The sequence below is a fragment of the Benincasa hispida genome, chromosome 3, assembly GCF_027475165.1.
Source record: "Benincasa hispida cultivar pf3 chromosome 3, pf3_genome.v1.1, whole genome shotgun sequence".
Lineage (NCBI taxonomy): Eukaryota > Viridiplantae > Streptophyta > Magnoliopsida > Cucurbitales > Cucurbitaceae > Benincasa > Benincasa hispida.
The window spans coordinates 10,731,925-10,752,264 of record NC_143480.1 but is presented as its reverse complement, the minus strand read 5'-3'; the positions used below and the strand labels follow the sequence as shown (position 1 = coordinate 10,752,264).

General features: G+C 32.3%; 1 protein-coding gene across 1 annotated transcript; it reads right to left on the bottom strand.

Annotated features, from left to right (window-relative positions):
* Positions 1-11,235: 11,235 nt before the first annotated feature.
* On the bottom strand, positions 11,236-12,932 carry LOC120072808 (uncharacterized). Its single transcript, XM_039025321.2, has one exon. It carries the CDS (start codon positions 12,320-12,322, stop codon positions 11,540-11,542), a length of 783 nt encoding a protein of 260 aa, XP_038881249.2. The 5' UTR covers positions 12,323-12,932; the 3' UTR covers positions 11,236-11,539.
* Positions 12,933-20,340: the final 7,408 nt, after the last annotated feature.

Genomic DNA, 20,340 nt, shown 5'->3' with positions numbered 1-20,340 from the left:
ATCATTCGAGAGAAAAAGCTCTTCACCCTGAAGCTCTATAAATATCGAAGGCCACCTTCGTTAAAGGAGTTCGGAGAATTCGGTTCCACTATTTAGAATTTAGAGTTCGTCTTCACCTTATACTTAGATTTTACATACTTAGAAGGCGGAGGCGAGTGAAGGGAGAATACGCCGAGAAATCATCCTGGTTAACTCGAAAGAGTGTCGGGAAGCGTCGAAAATAGAGAGAGGGCTAACTCTTGCGGAAGCAAGAACATCTTTTTGGCAGAATAGAGATAACTCAGTGTAAAAGACTTAGGAAGCAAGATATTGCTACCAGATTCTCTATCCTTATTTTCCATTGTCATTTGTATTCTAAACTTATTGATAAAATGGAACTTGCATCTTTATATCTATCCACTCTCTTTACATTACGCATGAGTAGCTAAAACTATCGAATAGGTTGAGAAGCACTTAGCTAGCATAACCTGGGATCTTCATTTTATGTGATCATCTTGTATTATGTATGCGTCATTCATCCTTTAGAGATACTCGGGAGGATAGTCTAAGGATAGAATCTAGGCTTGAAAAAGTCAGATTAGAATCTAGGCTCGAGAGAGTCAGATTAGAACCGCATAATCAAGAGATAGAACTTAGGAATAAGTTCTGTTTGCTATTAACGCATCACATGCACCCTAGAGATAGGATATGATTGTATGCAGTCTCCTTGTACCTATGTGCATCTTTCATCATTGCATAGGCAAGAAGTAGAGACTTAGGAATAAGCTCTATAGACATCATTGCATACATCGCTTGCGTCCTAAAACTAGGAGCTATCGCATTTGCATTGGAAAATGAATTTTTATCGCATTAGTGTAGCATGATCGCATAGCTTGAATGCAAACTCAGGAAACGCTAGCTCAAGACCTTCTCAACTCGTTCTTTTGCATACTCATTGTATCTTTTGCATTATTAGCTCTTTTCTCAAGACCGCCGCATAAACTGTATACTTTAAACAACACACCAACCAACACATTGATTTATTTGTTAACGCAAAGTAATTGAAAGTTACCATCGCATACTCTTTCCTTAGTCCCTGTGTTCGACCCTGGACTTACCAGGCAACTTAGTAGGGTTTATACTTGGATCTTGCTAAGAAAACTTGCATGCACAACACATTTCCACCATCGCATTCTACACCATTATTTCATCGCATTAATCACGCAGCAGGGCACTATTCCTTAGACAAGTGAACCTCGTGCCTAAAAGATAATCAACCCTTCTTAGAGTTCTGCATCGAATATCGAGTCAACATTTTGTCGATATAAGTTAGTTGAGACAAAACCAATATTTTGTTCTTGTGATCACTAATAATTTGCATCTTAAGTACATACTACGCCTCTCCCAAATCTTTCATTTGGAATTGGGCTTCCAACCAATTTTTAATATCTGTGAGTTACTCTACATCATTCCTAATGAGTAGATATCGTCTACATAAAGTATTAAGAAAACTACTTTATCTTTGATGATTTTCTTGTAGACACAAGGTTCATCAACGTTTTGATCAAAACCAAAATATTTGATCACAATATCAAATTTAATGTTCCAAGATCTGGACGCCTGCTTCAACCCATAAGTAGATTGATTCAGCTTGCAAACTTTTTGCTCCTAACCTTGGGCTACGAACCCCTCGGGCTGAGACATAAAGATATTCTCTTCAAGATTGCCATTCAGAAAGGCAGCCTTGACATTCATTTGCCATATCTCATAGTCATAATATGTGGCTATAGATAAGAGAATTAAGTGTCCTCATAGTCAACCCCTTCCCTCGGGGTATAACCCTTTATGACAAGTCTAACTTTGAAGATCTATACCTCCCTAGCTGCATCTCTCTTTCTTGTGTAGATCTTTTTGCACCCTATGGGTTTAACCTCTTTAGATAGATTTACAAGCTCCTATACTAAATTGGAGTAAATAGACTCCATTTCAAGGTCCATGACTTTGACCCGTTGGTCTTTGTCTACGTCATTCATGTTGGGTTGTGTGTCCTAAAACTTGCAGTTTGTAAAGTTAAACATATTCTATTATCAATAAAGATGTTATTCAATATTTCTTCAATAAAGTTGTTTGTGAATCTTGAAATTGCATTCGTAAAGTCTAAATTCAATAAACTAAGATCCATGGCTATTACATGAATACTTGAACTTTATGTAGAGACATAGAAATGGATCAAGTTCGAGTAAATAGCCAAAACGGTCTATAGTATATGAATAAAGTTGGGTGCTTTATGGTAACACTATTGGATGCGACTTACTCTGTAGTTGTTACAAGTTGATGTAAAGGTACTATAAATGAAGTGATCTTGATTTGTTCATGTATTGACATTAGGAGTGGGGGCATCATATGCAATGAGTTTGCATAAGATCGGACCAAGAAATAAGTCGCTCTTACTTTATAACGTTGTTTACTGTTTAAGACTGACTATTTCGCTTAGATGATCTAGGTAACTCGATCTTAATCTTGAGCTAACTATGAACTCCTGTTTATTCGGGATTATCCTTAGATTTGCGTAGGTGAGAGTTTACTCAACAGCATCAGCTCAATAAGCCTCCCATTTCAGGGTAAGACCGGATAGATAATTGGGGACATAGGGTGCTGATAACTGGCAGAAATGCAAGTTATTACAAACCTTTTATTTAGAATATCAGGGCTAAAAAGTAGAATATGCGGTGATTATACTAAGAATTCATGTGAAAAGTGAGCTTGTGTCGATCAACATTGAAAATCTCGGCTAATCCAATATTATACGTTATTCTGCGTCCAAATGTCTATTTTTGTAGCTATCGCAGGAATCGATCGCATGCGGTGAATCCCACCATCGCAAAGGCGATCGCATACGTTCGTCGCATGGATGTTGCGGCCATTAACCACATGCGCGGCTACAGAGTAATAACCATAATAGAGGGATGAAGGGTGGTAGAATGTGATGGTACTTCGGAAACCAAGCATGAACGCATACCTTGGGAGTATCAAAAGATGACGTTGACATTTCACCTACCACGCCGTTAGTAGCAGAGATTCAGAGCAGGTCCATCACATTGTTAGTAGAAGAAATTCAGAGTAGGACCATTAATGCTATCGATGATTGAGCTATATAAATAGAGGCTTAGAGCCCAATTTCAAATCATCCGAGCTTCTGCCTTAGGGCAGATCCTTGTGATCACAAACGAAAGCGTGAGAAGACAGTCTTTGAAAGTTCTTCATTCCTCCAACCATTCTGAGTGACGACCGGAGCTTCGCTGGAGATGGATCTTGAGAGAGACTTCTCCACCGCCCATCCATGGCACCACCGGCAGCCTTGACACACATTTGACGGAAGTATGACATTGCTTACATCTGGCCCTCCATCTCCCTTCTATCTCTGTATTGTATTACATTTTGGCTTTAGACATTAATACATCTTGTGATCAATGCATTTTTGTTACTTTCTTCGATTCCATCTTCATTTACTTCTTCTTTATCACCCTTTACTTTCATTGCAACGACTAAATAAGATTGCTAGAGTATTGCATACTTAATCATGCGGCATAGACATATGAAGCATGTAGCAAACCATCGAGAGGTGTGGGTTGCGCCAGTATTGTGAGAAAATCCTCTTTGCTTAGTGTGAGGCTGTAGCAACACTTGTTTATGAGCGGTCGCAATGCTTGTCTATGAGCTTATCAGTGGCGACTAACTGCTTGAGAGGGTAAGTAGTGGAACTTACTAAGTAAAGTAAGCAGTGTTCCTAGAGATAGAAATAATCTTATATCAACCATGCTTTATGTGATTATCTTGTCTTATGAGTGCACCATTCATCATTTGGACATACTTGAGAGAGTAGTCTAAAGACCAAATCTAGGCTTGAGAGAGTCAGATTGGATCACATAAGCAGGAGTGGAGACTTATACATAAGTTCTACTGCTATTAACACATCGCATGCACCCTATATGATAGTATGCGGTCACATCGCATGCGTCTAGAAGTAGAATACGTTGGTATGCGGTTACCTTTTTTATGTGTTAGATCGCATGAGCAAGAATAGAGACTTAGACATAAGTCCTATCGACACTATCGCATATGCATCACATGCGTCCTAGACAATTGTGTATAGCATGATCGCATAACTTGTGCTAGTTGAGGTTACCCTTGCGATCAAGCTTATTGATGCAGGGAAGTTATCCCCTCCACCATTTTATCTATTTTTTCATGCATCTTATCACGCGTTAACAGTTAACGTGTCTCTATCAACTCTCATAGTCATACTTCCATTGCTTAATCTGTTTAGTTAGGAGTAGGAGTAGCGCATAGTCCTTAAACTTCATTATTCTTTTATTCTTCGCCGCAAACACAGTACTTCATAACATTTAGTTACAAGTCCCTAAGTTCAACCTCAGATTACCCCGAGAAACTTGTGATCTCGTTATACTTAGTGAGAGAGCAAGAAAACTTATGGCAGGAATGCATGGTCATCACATAGATTCTTAGACGCATATTGTATATCCCTTAGTCTAACGCATGACCAGTGACGCATGGAGAACGAACGCATATCATAAGATGAACGCATATTTACTCTCCAGTTTCCACGCATTAAGTTTTTAGCGCTGTTGCCGGGGACTTGGCAGCTAATAGTTTGTTGAGTTTTGTGTTTTCGTAGGCACCCTTTTTACCTTGGGAGTATTGTAGCTTGTGCGATCAAGTTGCAAACAATATTTGAAGTGTAGGCGATGCGTTGAAAGCCAGTATTGACCCCGAGATAGAAAGGCTATCTGTCGCATAAGCTGAAAGTAGTTATAAGCACATGACGACCAACATGCGCCCAGCAATTGTCGAATGTTCCAATGGTCAGGGCGAGCCTCTTGACCTAAGCAGTTGAGATCAATCTCTTGCATGGAAGACTCCTTGCGGTGGCTTCACTTCAATTTCTCTAGGGACGTCTTCTATTCTATCTTTACCCTGCTTTCCTAGTTTAGTTTATTTTGATTATTGTTATTTTGGATTTGTGGCTGCTTTCTTGGATGTGGTGTGTGTTCGCTCCTTGTAGGTGCAATAATAATTCTCCTCGTTGCAAAGTTACAACGGAAGAATCCTCTCCATCATTCAACGCATGGCTTTGACCGCATGAATTCTAACGCATGGTCGCAAGTGTTACTTTACTCGATGGTTCTTTTCTTGTTATCTTTTACGCAATATCCTTTTGAAATTCTCTTTTTTCTGCTTGCCTACTTTTGCGTTGATAATTTAGCATCCATGATGGTACTTATAATTCACTACATAAACATTGCAAGGCTCACCTCACTTTTAATAGCTTCTTCAAGGTTTGACAGTCTAAGTTTTGTTATGAGTAAACCTCTGCTCAAATATTTGTTATCGTATTCCTGATGAGTTTGTTTTTAGCTTTTCAACAAGAGCGCTACCACTTTCTAAGTTTGGGGGTGGCAGTGGTCTGGGAAAATGCGTCCATTATATTACAATGTCAAAAGAAAAAAAAAGAGAGAAAAATGTTCGGTATAAAAACTCCATTGTCAGTGCAAAGGGAAACTCAAGCTGATAAGAGTTAAAGTTGTGAAAGGCACTCATCCGTAGTTGGATACTTCGCATGAAACCCGTACAGGTAAGCCAAAACAAAACTAAGTGGCTAAGATCAATGCATAAGAACAACTCCTTTATCTGGCACAAGCCCAAATTAAGCCAAGGCAGGAGTTGAGTTGAATATGGCACGCAACCGAAGTTGGCTGTCCGCATGACACCCGTGGGGGCAAGCCAAAACAAAAAGCATAACCAGGTTCAATGCCGCATTCTAATAATAAATCGCAAAGTTTTGAATTGTTTCAAACAAACGCATTGTTAAAAGCTAAAAAGAAAAGTTGCTAGAAATGAGTAAAAAGTTGCTGGAAATGTTGATTTAAATATTAATTACATGAATAGAATTCATGTTTAAAATTAAGTGTGTGATCATTTAATATTTGATATTAAATTAATTAATTAACTAAATATATTTAATTACTTTAAAATCAAATTAATTTCCAATTTTAAAATTCAATTTAAGAAATTAGATTTTGTAATATTAGATTTGATTAATTGAGAATTAATTAAATCAAATTTTGATTAATTACATAATTAATTAAAAGAAATAAATTTAGAATTTGGAAATTAGTTTGAAAATAGGAAAAATGAGAAAGCGGGGTTTTCCCACATTTTGACCCAAGAAAGAGGTGTTCTTCATGCAATCACACACAATTCCACTTAAATCTTCAAGTAGGTGCTGGCATTGTGGTTGATCTGAAGTGCTTGCATGTTAAAGAAGGATGAAAACCTCTCAATTGCCTGAGATTAGTGGGTTCTGTTGCTGGAAAAAAAGTTCACTACAAGCTTCATCCTCTTCCTCTCAAACCCAGAAAACTTTACCTCACAAATTCACTCAAATTCGAGTTCCACCACTCAAATTCAAGGCTGAGAATAGTAGAGAAGATCTCTTGATAGTTCATTAACGATTTAGAGCAGAATTGACGTGAAGAGCAGCTTGAATTTGAAAGAATTCATCAAATGTATGTTTATTTGAAACCCACTTGTGATTTTCTGAAAAAACATGCTTTAGAACTCAAATTAAATGTAATTAGAGTTCTTATTGATTCTGTTTGCTTCCGTTGCATGCTAGTATATCCTATCAATTCATTGTCTATTTATAGGACAGTGGATCCTTAACACCATTATCTGGTATGACAATCTGAGTTTTAGTTAAACTCAAGTAATGATTAAGTTATGTACAACCCTCTCATTGCGTCAAGACACTCTCAACGATTGAGAAGGATGAGACTGACCTGAAGTGCTGGCTTCTTCATTATCTCTTAATGAAGAACCAGATGCATTAACAACCTTTGTTGACTCTTCAGTAGCTTCACTTAAACTAATATGTTTTGTGATTTATGATCTCTCATGTGGCCTTCCTCTAAGAATATAGCATTTATCGATACAAACACCTTGTTTTCTTGAGGATCGTAGAATAGAGCACCTCTCATTTGCCTAGGGTAAACAACAAATTGACATAACCTTGAACAAGATTCCAACTTCTTAGGATTTGTCACCAGTACGTGTGCAGGACAACCCCAGATTCTGAAGTGACATTAACTACATTTATGCCCCCTCCATAACTCAAAAGGCGTTTCAGAAACACTTTTCGATAGAACATTATTCAAGATATGAACTGCATCTCTACTGGATACCCCCAAAACGAACAAGGTAACTAAGTATACCTCATCATAGAACGAACCATGTCTAACAAGGTTCTATTTATTTTTTCTGATACACCGTTCTTCTAAGGTGTTCCAGGTGCTGAGAGTTGAGATTGAAATTCATATTCTATGATATAGTCTTGGAATTCTAAATTCATGTTCTCTCCACCTCGATCAGATTAAAGTGATTTAATTGTTTTACCTAACAGGTTTTCAACTTCAGCTTTGTACTCTTTGAACTTTTCAAAGACTTCAGACTTATGTCCCATTAGGTATAAGAAACCATACTTTGAATAATCATCTATGAAAGAAATGAAGTAATTATACCTTCCTCGTGCTTTTACATTCATTAGACCACAAAGGTCTGAATGTATAAGCTCTAAGGGCTCTTTGGCTCTATAGCTTTTTCCACTAAAAACTCTTTTCGCCATTTTCCCTTCAAGACAGGATTCACATGCAGGTAATGAGTCATCTTCTAACTCATTTAGAAATCCTACTTTTATCCGTCTCTCAATCCTATCGAGATTTATGTGACTTAATCTCAAATGCCAAAGATATGTATTATTATTACTTGGAGAAATTATTTGCCTTTTAGTTTGAGTATTCGCAGTTTTAAACCTTTCATGATTTAAAAGTACTTTTGATTCAGTTGATCTTCACACATATAAGTTGTCTTCTAGTTTAGCTGAACAAATTATGACACTATTTTTCATAATGAATGCTTCATTAAATGAAAAAGAAACATAATATGATTGTTCAATTGAACAAGAAATAGATACAAGATTCCTCTTCATTTTAGGAACTATATACAAGTTTTCCGAAAACAAGTATCTATTTCCACAAAACAGCTTAGTAGCTCTCATTGTACGAGCTGAAATGGCATCTCCCGCTCTAATCTTGAGCATCATTTCACCCTCATCGAGCTACTGGAAGGAACTAATTCCCTATAAAGAAGAACAAATGTAATTAGTGGTCCCCAAATCAAGTATCTAGGCATTATGATCATTTTTCGCTAAACAAGTTTTCAGGACTAGTAAATCATATTTACCTTCTTTCTTTTTCTTCTTCTCGACGAGATACTTGGGGCAATTGCGTTTCTAATGACCATCCACATTGCAGTGGAAGCATTTGTCATTGTTAGCCACCTTAGCCTTGCCCTTGCCTTTCCCAATAGCGGGAGCCTTCCCCTTCCCTCATTTCTTTTTCCGAATCTTCTTAGAACCAAGAGATAATAAAACAGACTTAGTTCCAGAGGATGAACCCTTGTGGAACTTCTTGGAATGAACAACATTTACCTCTCCTTCTACCGATTCCCTACTTTTTATAAGAGATTGATAAGTCTGTAACTCATCTAGAAGGGTAGTTATGGGATACTCTATTTTATTCATAACCACATTGCTATAAAATTGAAGAAATCTTTTTCCTTTGTCTCAACGATATTGAAGTGGATCATTAGATTGAGAAAATGTTCCCTAATTGATTGGTCTTCCTTCACGCATACATTAACGTATTTGAGGGCCTTGTGTCGGATTTGATAGGATGGTTACCCTAACATCTCCTGAAGGGACTCCATAATATGATGTGTAGTGATCATCGCCTCATGTTTTTTTGGTAAGAACTTCAGATAGACTTATTAAGATATAGACTCGGGCCTTGTCATTGGCCTTTGTGTAGTGATCATATACATCCTTTATTGCTGGGATGCATTACGAGCGGGGATAGAAGGATATTCCTCCGTTAAGACGAGCCATAGATCATCTATAATTAGATATGTATTCAAGTTAGATTTCCACGTTGTATAATTTTCTTCGGTTAATTTTTCGTTCTTAAGCAAGGAAACAGTTGTGGAAGACAAGTTGAAATGAATAACAAACAATTGATTTAGTTTTTTTTCAAAGTTACTTCAGAGGTATAGAACAATAGCCACCGAAGGGTGATCAACTACCCCTCTTCTGAATTGAGACAATCTCAGCTAATTACTAATACCAAAATAACTTTTATTCCGATAATTTTTAGCTACTGTTGTTTGGTCAAGGATTCATTGTTTTCTTATGTTTTATTATCTACATTTTGAGATGTTTTTAAAATCAAAATAAAAAATTGAAAACTAATTTTAAAAAATAGTTTCCAGAAACTTATTTTTTAAAAGAAATTTTCTTATAATTCAAATATTTGCATGGAAAATAACAACTAAGAATTCAAATATTTATATGGAAAATAACAAAATTGTAAGTATCAAATTAGGAAAAACCAAACATAAATTTTAATAATAAAAAACAAAAAATCGGAGCTGCTAAATTATTTTACTAAAATTATATATTATAAAGTATGAGTCATAAGCTCGTGTTTGTATGGTCATGAAGTGAGATAAAGTGTTCAAACAAAATGATGAAATTACATAAATTTCATATGGAGATTAAAGTAGGCAGGACGGCTATGCTATGCTATTCACTTAGCCTTCCCATGCCTTTTGCCCTAAATTCAATGCTTTCATACATACTATTTTTTTCGTGACCATAAATATTGCCACCCAATATATATAAAATAAATTTTTTTTATATCGATAGTCACAATTCGACCCCTTAGTCATTTATTGATAGTATGTCTCATTTTTTTCACTAGGTCAATTCATGATGGTTTATTGTCACTCAAAATATAATTTATATAGATAAAAATATATATGATTCAATTTTTTATTAGGGTTATCCTAAAATTAAAAAATATAAAAATAAAATCAGGCTTAGTGTCATATATTATTAAAAAAAAAAAAAAAAGTACTCATAATATTATGAATGGTTTGAAGAAAAGAGAGATGATATGTATGAGCAACCATTTGTTCACTATACTTTATTTTTTCAAATGAATTGTAAAGTATTTTTTTTTTTAATAAATGACCTATAAATTAAAGTAATTGAAGTTTTATTCTCTTTAAAATAAAACGGTTAAATTATGCTTGTATGTATTTTGACTATTTTCACAAGATAATTATTCGACACTACTACATTCTAGTTGTTAAGAGAATTCGTAAAATATTAAATTCTTGAAAGGTAACCACTATTGATTTGAACTCATTCCTTCACAAACGTTTATCATTTTCTTAATCCTTATTAACTACTAGGCTAATCATCTATATTGTCCTTTCCACCTATTTCTTCCTTATGTCCAAAATTTTTCCATTCCAAGCATATTTTGCAACATAAAGAAAGTGCTATTTACATGGGTTGAAGAAATATAACATGGGCAAAAAAAGTATAAATGAAAAGGGCTAGGGGTAGCTGCTGACTAGATATTGCCCTATTATGATATGCCCTAACTAAGAGGATCTATTTTTTCATTTTTTTCTCCCTATCTTTTGTCATTGTCTTCATTTTTAAGATTAATTTAGTATTATCTAATTATGTTGAAAGCATTCATGATTTAGCCACAATTTCAATAGTTAAAAAACAATTTACACATTTCTTCTATTTTACACGTCTAGTGCAAAATTTATAATTGACTTCTCTTTCATTTTATAATCCCTATAAACAAACCCATAATAATATTATTATTATACATAATTATCTTCTTAATTCTAAGTTTTCAAAAAAATATGTACATTTGGTTCATACAATTTTAACTATCTATATTTTTTTTTAATATTTAAACAGTACCGTCTGAAGTACGGATTAAAAGATTTATTGGTCTTTTAAGTTTCTAAAATGTATCTTTTTTATCTTTGAATTTTTAAAAATAGATTTAAAATGTGTTTGCAGTAATTTATTTTATTATTATTTTTTAAAAAAAAATTATATCTTCGCTCTAGTTATTTTTTAAAGGTATTCTTGTAATTCAAATTTTCATATAATTATATAAAATAAAAATAAAGAAATAATTCAAAGATCTTTTAGGTTTATTTTAATACATTGTAAAATTTTAGAGCACAAACGAAAAGAAAAATTACCCTATTTATTATGGTAATTCCAAATAATAATAATAATAATAATAATTGGACATGAAAATCAATAAATTCAATTTTATATATCCACAAAGAGAATCTTCGATCACATTCTGTCACCCAAGAGCCCTACTGGTTCAGACCCCATCCCCCTTTACCCTATGCCTTCCATTTCTGTTCACTTCAATCTTCCATTTCAATTCAACATAACGCAACAAACCTTCATTTCCTAATTACCATTTCAATTTTCGTACAATTCTGCTCATCAAATGGATTTAATTCGAATTCATATAATATAATAAGGAAAAAAAAAAACTATATAGTATATACTGTTGGCCGGAATGCGATTTGGTTTTCAAGGTTTGATATCATGATCGTCGTCCCATGGGATGTTGAGATCAGTTGCGGCGAAGGTGTTGATGTCTTCCCAGCTCCAGTAGCTGCTCGACATGTCGGCGACGCCGCAGCCGGTGGATGGAAGCTGCCATGGATGATGAGCGAGTTGCTCTGTTTCTGTGGGTTTCAATTCTTGATCCGAATAATTGTTAAATTTTGGGGAAATTGGAGAATGCGTTGAGGTGGTTGTTGAAACTGCCGAGAAATCGGGGTTTTGAGAATTTAGAATCCCGTAACTTGTGGTGAAATTTTCGCATTCCGCCCAATTGCTTGACGACGGCGGGGGAAAAATCAGCCCCTGATACAGAGGAAGGTTTTGAAAATGATGAACATCCATTTGGGGATTGATCACGTCAGCGGCGGTGGAGGCGGCGGCGGAGGAGGAAGATTTTGTGGAGTTGGGGGTTGGTTTTTTTTTTAGGCGCTTGTTCTTACGGCCGCCACCAACAGGGACGTTTCGTAGAGTTCCACCTTTGGTCCAGTGGCGTTTACAAGCTCTGCAAAAATGGCGAGGTTGAGATTTGTTGTAATTGTTGTAGTAACAGAATTTAGTGTTGGTTGAATCGCATCTGGGGCACTTCAATTGCTCTATCTGTGGCTGAATTTGATTCTGATTTTGGTGTTGTGCTCGTTTCACGCCGGAGCTTGGAGCCAATTTTGGAAGCTCCAGTTTCTGTGCTTGCATTAGCGCCTTGCTCCAATCAAATCCATCGATCGAAACCTGTTTTGAACTCAAACCCATCTCTCAAAATCACTCCAAGATCAAAACCCAGAAGGGAATTCGCAGAAAAAGGAGAAAAGAAAACTCAACAAATCAAATTTTCTAACCGAGCTGAAAAACAGAGAAACAGAGAGATCTGAGGTTATAACAGTGGAAGAAGAAGAAGAAGATGATGATGATGATGAGTTTGAAGGTAGGAAATGGGAAGGAAGGTGAAAGCATGTCTTTAATGGGGAATAATTTTTGTATGGAAAAACCAGAGAAAATGGTTTGACTGAGAATTTCAAAGGGAGTGTAAATAAAAGTGGGAGAAATTTTCTATTGGCATGGTGGAATTTGGGTGCAAATTGCAATTCTGTTTTTGAGGCAACTTTTTTTAATATTGGTTTTGTTTATTTATTTATAGAAAGAGACTTCAAGACTAAGGTGAAAGTGGGAGAGGACACGTGGACGAATGGGGGCCGTCTGTAGTGCGATTGCAATTTTTGGTTGTCTAATGTCTGTTAAATAAAAGGACCAAAGAAGGGATTGATTGCTATATGCATGGCAAAGACATATATTAAAGTGGTAATAATTTAGTTTTAAATTTTCAAGTTTAGTTTATGAACTAAAGTAATGAAGGTCGTTCCTTTTGACAAACAACCTAATAGTTTTTGGTTTGGGTGTTTCTTGATTACTTAGGTCGTATTTGCAGGATTGGTTTTAAGATCTTTTTTAGATGTAACGAAATCAAGAATTCAAAAGTTACGACTATCTATAATGATATAGATGATTTTTTCTCTATCGTAATTGAATATGATCGTATGGAGGTTGTTCACCTCTTTAGTGATAAATCTTTCGAACTTTCAAAAGTCTCCTTCTTCATTGAGAATATTAAGTCAATTGCAATTGACTTGGGGTCTGTCTTCTTTTCCCATTTGAAGCAGTTGCCATAGTTTTCAGACTCATTTGCTATGGAAGAGAGTACTGGAAGAGAATGATTCTTCTCTTCTTCTTTTTCCTTACGCAATATGATTTGATTTGCTTTTGTCTTATGATATAATTTTATTTGTTGATTGTGATTTTTTTTCAACGAAAAATGTGTTATTTAGTCGCGTAATTTTTAAATTTAACCATTTGGTTTTGGTTTTTGTTTTAAAAAAATAAATTTATAGGCACTACTTCTCCCTCTAAATTTCTTTATTTGTTATCTACTTTTTATTAGTTGTTTAAAAAACCAAGTCAGAATTTGAAAACTAAAAAAATAGCTTTTAAAATATTTTGTTTTTGGAATTTGACTAAGAATTCAACATTGTATTTAACAAAGATGTGAATCATGGTAAGAAATGAGATGAAAATAGGTTTAATTTTTAAAATAAAAAACAAAAACGAAATGACCATTATCCGCAAATCTCGTATTTACGGATAATTTTCCATAAATCTTGTGATTTAAAGGTTGTTTTGAATTTCTGTATCAATAGTTAGTTTGAATATTCAATCATCTACCACAACTAATTTTCAAATCTTGGTTTGAAATTTAAAATATCATATTATCTTATTTTTAAATTGTTTCTATGATTGTCTTATTTTGGATTTTTAAATCTTATATCATAATATCTTTCCTAACTAACTTTTTATATTTATAGTAGATTTTTTCTTAATCATAATTAAATCATATATTTTTTAAATTGTTTTTAGGATTTTATTATAAATTTGTTTTAAACGTGGGATATAAAGAAAAACATCTCATTTTTATTAATTAGCTTTTTTTTTTTTAATTTTGAATCATATTATTTTTTGTTTTAAGGATTCCATTGGGAAGAATAGCATAACAGAAATTTCATCAAATTTATAGCAAATACAGCCTCACACATATTTTCATTTTTCTTTAACCCTAAAATTCCTTCATTTGGATTTTCAATTATACTACAACTATTTCTGCCATTTGCATCATCATATTTGATCTTATCTTCAATTTCAAATTTTGTTTTATCTAATTTTTCAATTTTCATCTTTTTCTTACTGATTTTATTTTTTGTTCTCAATCAACGACAAGTTTACTTTGGAGGCTTGTCTTAACTGATCAAATCCACTGGTGCAGGATGAAAGACTCGACTTAATCGACCATGACCAATAATCCAAGTTGCAGAGTATGTTCTTTCCAAAGTGATTCCTATCGAGTCATTGTGAAAAGGTAGGTCAAGCTTATAAATGGTGTTGGTATTAACCTGTTTACCTTGGGGGTCTTATACCTACCATGATTGATTCGATCAAGGAAGGATGTACCAACGTCGAAGATTGTTTGTTTCTCTTCTATTCATGAGATCTCCACGATTGACATAATGCCATATCATGATTGGTTAGTAATTTCACTTGATGATTTTTAATTGGAATTTTCATACTCCAATCTAAATCGGTTTCTTTTTTCATGAATGCAATTATCTAGATAAAGTTTTTATCAATCCAGCCCTCACTTTCTAAACTAATCTTTTGGTCTAGAACCAAGAAAAGGTATTGTTAAGTGATTTTCAATTGTAGTGTATTAGTTTTTAAGTTTATTATATTTGTTGGACATAGTTTGGAAACTAATTACATTGTGTTTGTATGTCACATAAATATAAGTATGATGACTACAAAACCCTCGTCAGGGTAATTAATTTTTCTTTAACCTTAAAATGTCTCATCTGTATGTTCAGTTACTCTGCAACTAATTATGCCATTTACAGATTTTTAGCATAAATCCTGATTTTTTCTTAAATTATCTCTCTACACTCTCGAGTTTTAAAAATTGAATGTAATCTTTTTTAAAAATCGAATATATATATTTTTTTTCAAATATCATGTTTGATCTTATATTCAATTTCAAATTTTTTATTTTATCTAATTTTTCATTTTTCATTTATTTCTTACTGATTTTATTTTTTGTTCTCAATCGACGACAAATCTAATTTAGAGGCTTGACTTAACCAATCAAATCCATTGTGCATAGATGAAAAGCTCGACTTAATTGGCCATCGACCAAGAGTTCAAGTCCCATAGTCTCATCTTTCCAAAGTGATTCCTATCGAGTCATTGTGAAAAGGTATTCCAAGCATATGGAATGTGTTGACCTTAACCAGTTTGCCTTGGGGGATTCTATTCATGGCCGCACCAGTTGGTGGAGGAGCCGATTTCAGAGATGAGAATGGCTGCAACTTGGTTGGGAAAGAGGTCGGTGCAGTGCTAAAATCTGGCCAACTGATAGTCTATAGATGTTTGTTTTACTTTTTTAATAAATCATTTGCAATTTCATTTGTATGGATGAGGTAGTTTAGATTTTTATAAATTTGTTTATATTTTATTTTTAATTTATTTTGCTATTTTTATGAATGAAATGTTGATTTTCTATTTTTACAAATGAAAAGTTAAAATCAGCTATTCTTCTCGTTAGCCCTAATTGAATCACATCATAGAAGAGTTAAAATCTCATTCTATGTTTACGGACCTATGAAACACAAATACTTCATGTGAGGCAAAGAATCCGTATCAGACAAGTATCAGATACCGATACCTCCAAATATTGCTCATATACGTATTTGACACGCGATTTGATGTATCTATTTCTACGTGTACTTTTTTTTTAAAGAAAAAAAAAAACAAGCAACTCATCTAATATTTCCCAATCTAAAACTAGGCAACCTATTTAAAAAGCTCACTACTCGAGTCCAAATATAAATCCCAGACTAGAATCATCTAATCTCCATCTTCACATTTGAGTCCCCACAAAACCCACCAAAATATAAACAATTTGGATATCTTCAACAATTCAATGAACAAGTTATTCGTTTATCTTCATACTTCTCCCTCTAATCTTCTTATTTTTCTTTGCTATATGAGTCATTTTTATATTGCATTTTATTAACTATTGTACTTCAACATCGTAGATGTTTTTTTTTATTGTATTTCAGTGTTTATATTCTATTTTGTGCTATTATTATTAACTTATATGTTAAATTTATCTATATCCTATTTTTTTTTAAAGAAAAAGAAAATATATCTTCAACGTATCAGTATCCTCGTTTTTTAGAAATATATATATTAAAAAAACATATAAAAAAATGGCACAACCTTAGACGTATTCGTATCTTAGTTTTTAGAAATTGACGAATCTCCGTATCGTATTGTATAACCATATCTATGTCTGTGCTTCATAATTATGGATCATTTGGGATTTTCTTAATCTCACTCCTATTTCTCTCTCTCATAATTTTGGACCTCTCTCTCCCTCTATTTACTTTTATCTAATTAAAGTTAAACTACAATCGAAAGATAAAAAAATGGTTTCGGAGTCGTTAATAATGATTTTGATTAAAATTTTGTTGTAAGGTTTTTAGTTACTAAACTTTCAGACAGCCAAAAAAAAAAAAAAAATCTAATTATTATATATATTTTTAATACAAATAATTCAAATTTCTGACTACTTAGTTGAAAGTGTGAACTATGCTAAATGTTAATAAGTAGATTTATTCTTTATAATTATTTTTATTATTTTAATAAGCTGCAGTCTTTAAAATACTTTCCTATATGTTTTGTTTAGTTTAAAGCATTATATAAAATTGTACTTTAGTGTATATGGTTGAATTTTCACATGGTATAATTCAATAGCAAACTTATGTGGCATCACATAAATTTGTATTGTAAGCGACATAATTCTCTGCTGGTGCTGAACTTAAAAATAACATAACATTTCCATTAAATATAATACATAACTAAGTAGCTAAAATAAATTTATATGTTTGTCAAGAAAAAGATTAAGTGTAAGAGTAAAATATTCCAAAGAATAGATACAAAAAATAAGTGTGTTAAAAAGTATGAATATGAAAAATACGATTTAAGCTCATTTAATTTATCAGTACCAAATGAATATTCTTTAACTATTTTTCAAAAGAAAAAAAAAACTATCAACTATAAAGTTTTGTAGCTAAAATATGTTATATAAGTTTGTCATTAACAAATGGCTGAAACTATGGATTAATATATATGTTCAAAAACAGTCCTGAACGTTTATAAAAATAACAATTTAATTTATTGTTAAACCGGATGAAAATATAGATTAATATATATGGCTTCTTGAATTAAATTTTGGATGTAATTTTTGGTGACTTATTTTTGGGTTTTTATGAATATTCTTTTTTAAAAAAAGTTTTTTAATAATAGTTAAAAAGAATACATAAAAAATAAATTTAATTCAGTGATAATTGAGATACATTTCGTCTTTCAAGATCAAAGGTTGAACCTCCAACGTACAATTGTAATCCAAAAATAGCTAAAAAGAATACATTGTTAAACGCATGAAAATACATGGAATTATAGACCTGACATGACATGAGATAAGGATAAAAATGAGGAATTTGGTAAATTAGTGATAAAATGATTGAGAGAAGAGAAAATAGGGAAAAGAATAATTTCCAAAACCATGAAACAAAGTAGGAGCAGCGAGTGGGTCCCACAAGGGAAGTTGGCGTCACGTGCTCCTCCAATTTGAGGCCTTGCTTCTTCTCCGTGGACCCATCCGCATGTGATTACATGTTCCACGTTGGCTGTCTTCGCAAAAACATTATTCTGATTTCTGCACGTGTGGGCTCCTCCACCCTGAGCCTGTGAGTTTTAAACCAACAAACTGAGTTTTTTTTTTTTTTTTTTTTTTTTTTTTTTTTTATTTATTTATTTTATATATATATATTTTTATTTTAAATAAAATAAAATAAATATATATTTTTTGTTATTCTCTCATTGGAATACTAGCAGCCCAATAAGATCTACATGATTATGTGAGAGACTAGACCAATGTCCGATTCACATTTTCTATTTTGTCCATAGGAATTTTATTATTTGTTTCTTCACTTATTATTTGTTTCTTTATTTATTAAGATGGAATGATTTTTATACGTATAGATGAAGCACAAGATAATATCTTAATTGTAATACTTCATGTTTAGTAATAGTTAAAGGGGTGTTGTCAAAAAAAATATAAATAAAATAAAAAATAAAATAAAAAATAAAAAAAAGGTGTTCATGGCTAAGTTAAGTTATTAAATTTGGAATTGTTGAATTGAGAAATTAATTAATTTGTTGAGTTAAATAATATGTGTTTGATATACATGGTTATTTACTTTGGAAGATCGTTCAATGTTATAATATTAAATTTACTTTCACCCATAAGTTTAAACTTTTGAGTTAATTAACGATTTAACGTAGTATTAGAGTAGGAGATCCTATTTTCTAACCCTCGCAATGTTATTTTCTTCTTAATTAATATTTATTTCAACTTGATAATATGATATTAAATTTATCTTCACCAAAGATTTAAAATATCGATTTCAATAGAAATATCAAAGTTTTAATTTTACAAAAATTTCTATGAAAATATTGATAAAATGTCGATTTCGATGGATATTTCTGAAAATATTATAAAAATAAAAAATTCAAAAAAATAAATTGAAATTAATAAATAAACATTTTATGATTTTTAACCTAGTTAACATGTCTATTATTTATATTATATTTACATCAATGACATTATGTTACTTATTTTCTTACATTTTTGCAAAAACTTCTTTTCCCGGAGAAGAAACAATGACGGTATCTGGGGGCTGTGAGAGCGGTACCAAATCGAGGCAAACTCTGAATACTGAAAGTCGTGAAGATTTTCGTCCAGTCATTAATAACTTGGGTCGTGTCTCAGTCCCAGTGTGGCTGGTTACTTATTTTCTTACGTTTTATAGATTGTTCTATGATACAAAGAAAATATCGATTCATCCCTCATATCAATATCAAACACATGAAAACATAGAAATATAGAAATATTGACATGTCGATGGAAATTGAATACTATACCTTCAACGATCAATTTAAATTTTTTAGTCAATTGATAATTTAATAAAGGTTTTTGAAGTTTATGCCTGTGGTACAAAATTCTTTAACTTGGAATTATGAAATTTATATGCCGATATTTTTACTACCTTTTCTTATGTATACTATATACTTCAATCAAAATTTCAATAATAAAAATTGTGATATAATTTTTTTTCTACATTTATTTGTTTTACGTTTCGATTTTCATTTTTTTTTTTTTTGAAAATTTGAATTCTTGAGTTTTACATATTTTAGAAAATGACATAGAATTAAAATTGTCAACCTCCACTAAGCTTCGAGAACTTAATACGCCAAAAAATAAGAGGAATGCATGGATATGATATTATAGTGATATGTCCGTCTGAGAAATAGGGAAAAGAATGGACCACGAAAGGCACATGCTCTCTAAAATTAAAGAATGAAGATTAATATTAGATTATTAGGTGGAATTAAATAAACAATAGATTAATATTGAAAAAAGAAATTAATAAGAAATTTAAAAAGAAAGAATGATTTGATTAAGATATGATCCATCCAACGAAGCACGAACATAATAATAATAATGGGAAGAATCCCAAATCCCATTTCTACATCTTTGTCTTTCAACTTGTCCACTTTTTTTAGTACAACGAGGATAAGATCTAACCTCCCATCTTTAAGATGAACGTTCATATCAATATCAACCGACACCGATTTACATTCACTTTAGTTTTGACCTATTTCTTTTCTCGTTCTCATAGGTGGAGATTTTTTAATTTTAATAACGCATTTTTAAATATTTAATTTTGGTTTCTATATTTTCAATAAATTTTCAAGTTCGTCGTTTAAAATTTTTGATTTTTATCAAATTTAATTGCATAATAATAATAATTTTTATGTAAAAAAAATAATTTGTGAATATATATATTTCTAGGAAATTACTAAAAATGATTATTTTTTAGAAAGATTAAACATAAACCAGCCGTAAGGATAGAATTTAAAGATTACCATGCAAGTTTATTCTCAAAATTTTGTATCTATTTGGTTTTTAAACTTTAAAAGATGTCTAATATGTCTTTTAAAATTTTGATTTCTTTAAAAAATAAATCAAAATTTTTATTATAAAAACTGCATGAATAAGAAATCAAATCTTTGATCTCAAGAGAAGAAGTGCATTTTAATTATCA

What these genes read in the sequence shown, in the direction of transcription:
- LOC120072808 (XM_039025321.2), bottom strand. Translation starts at nt 12,322, where the DNA reads ATGGGTTTGAGTTCAAAACAGGTTTCGATCGATGGATTTGATTGGAGC.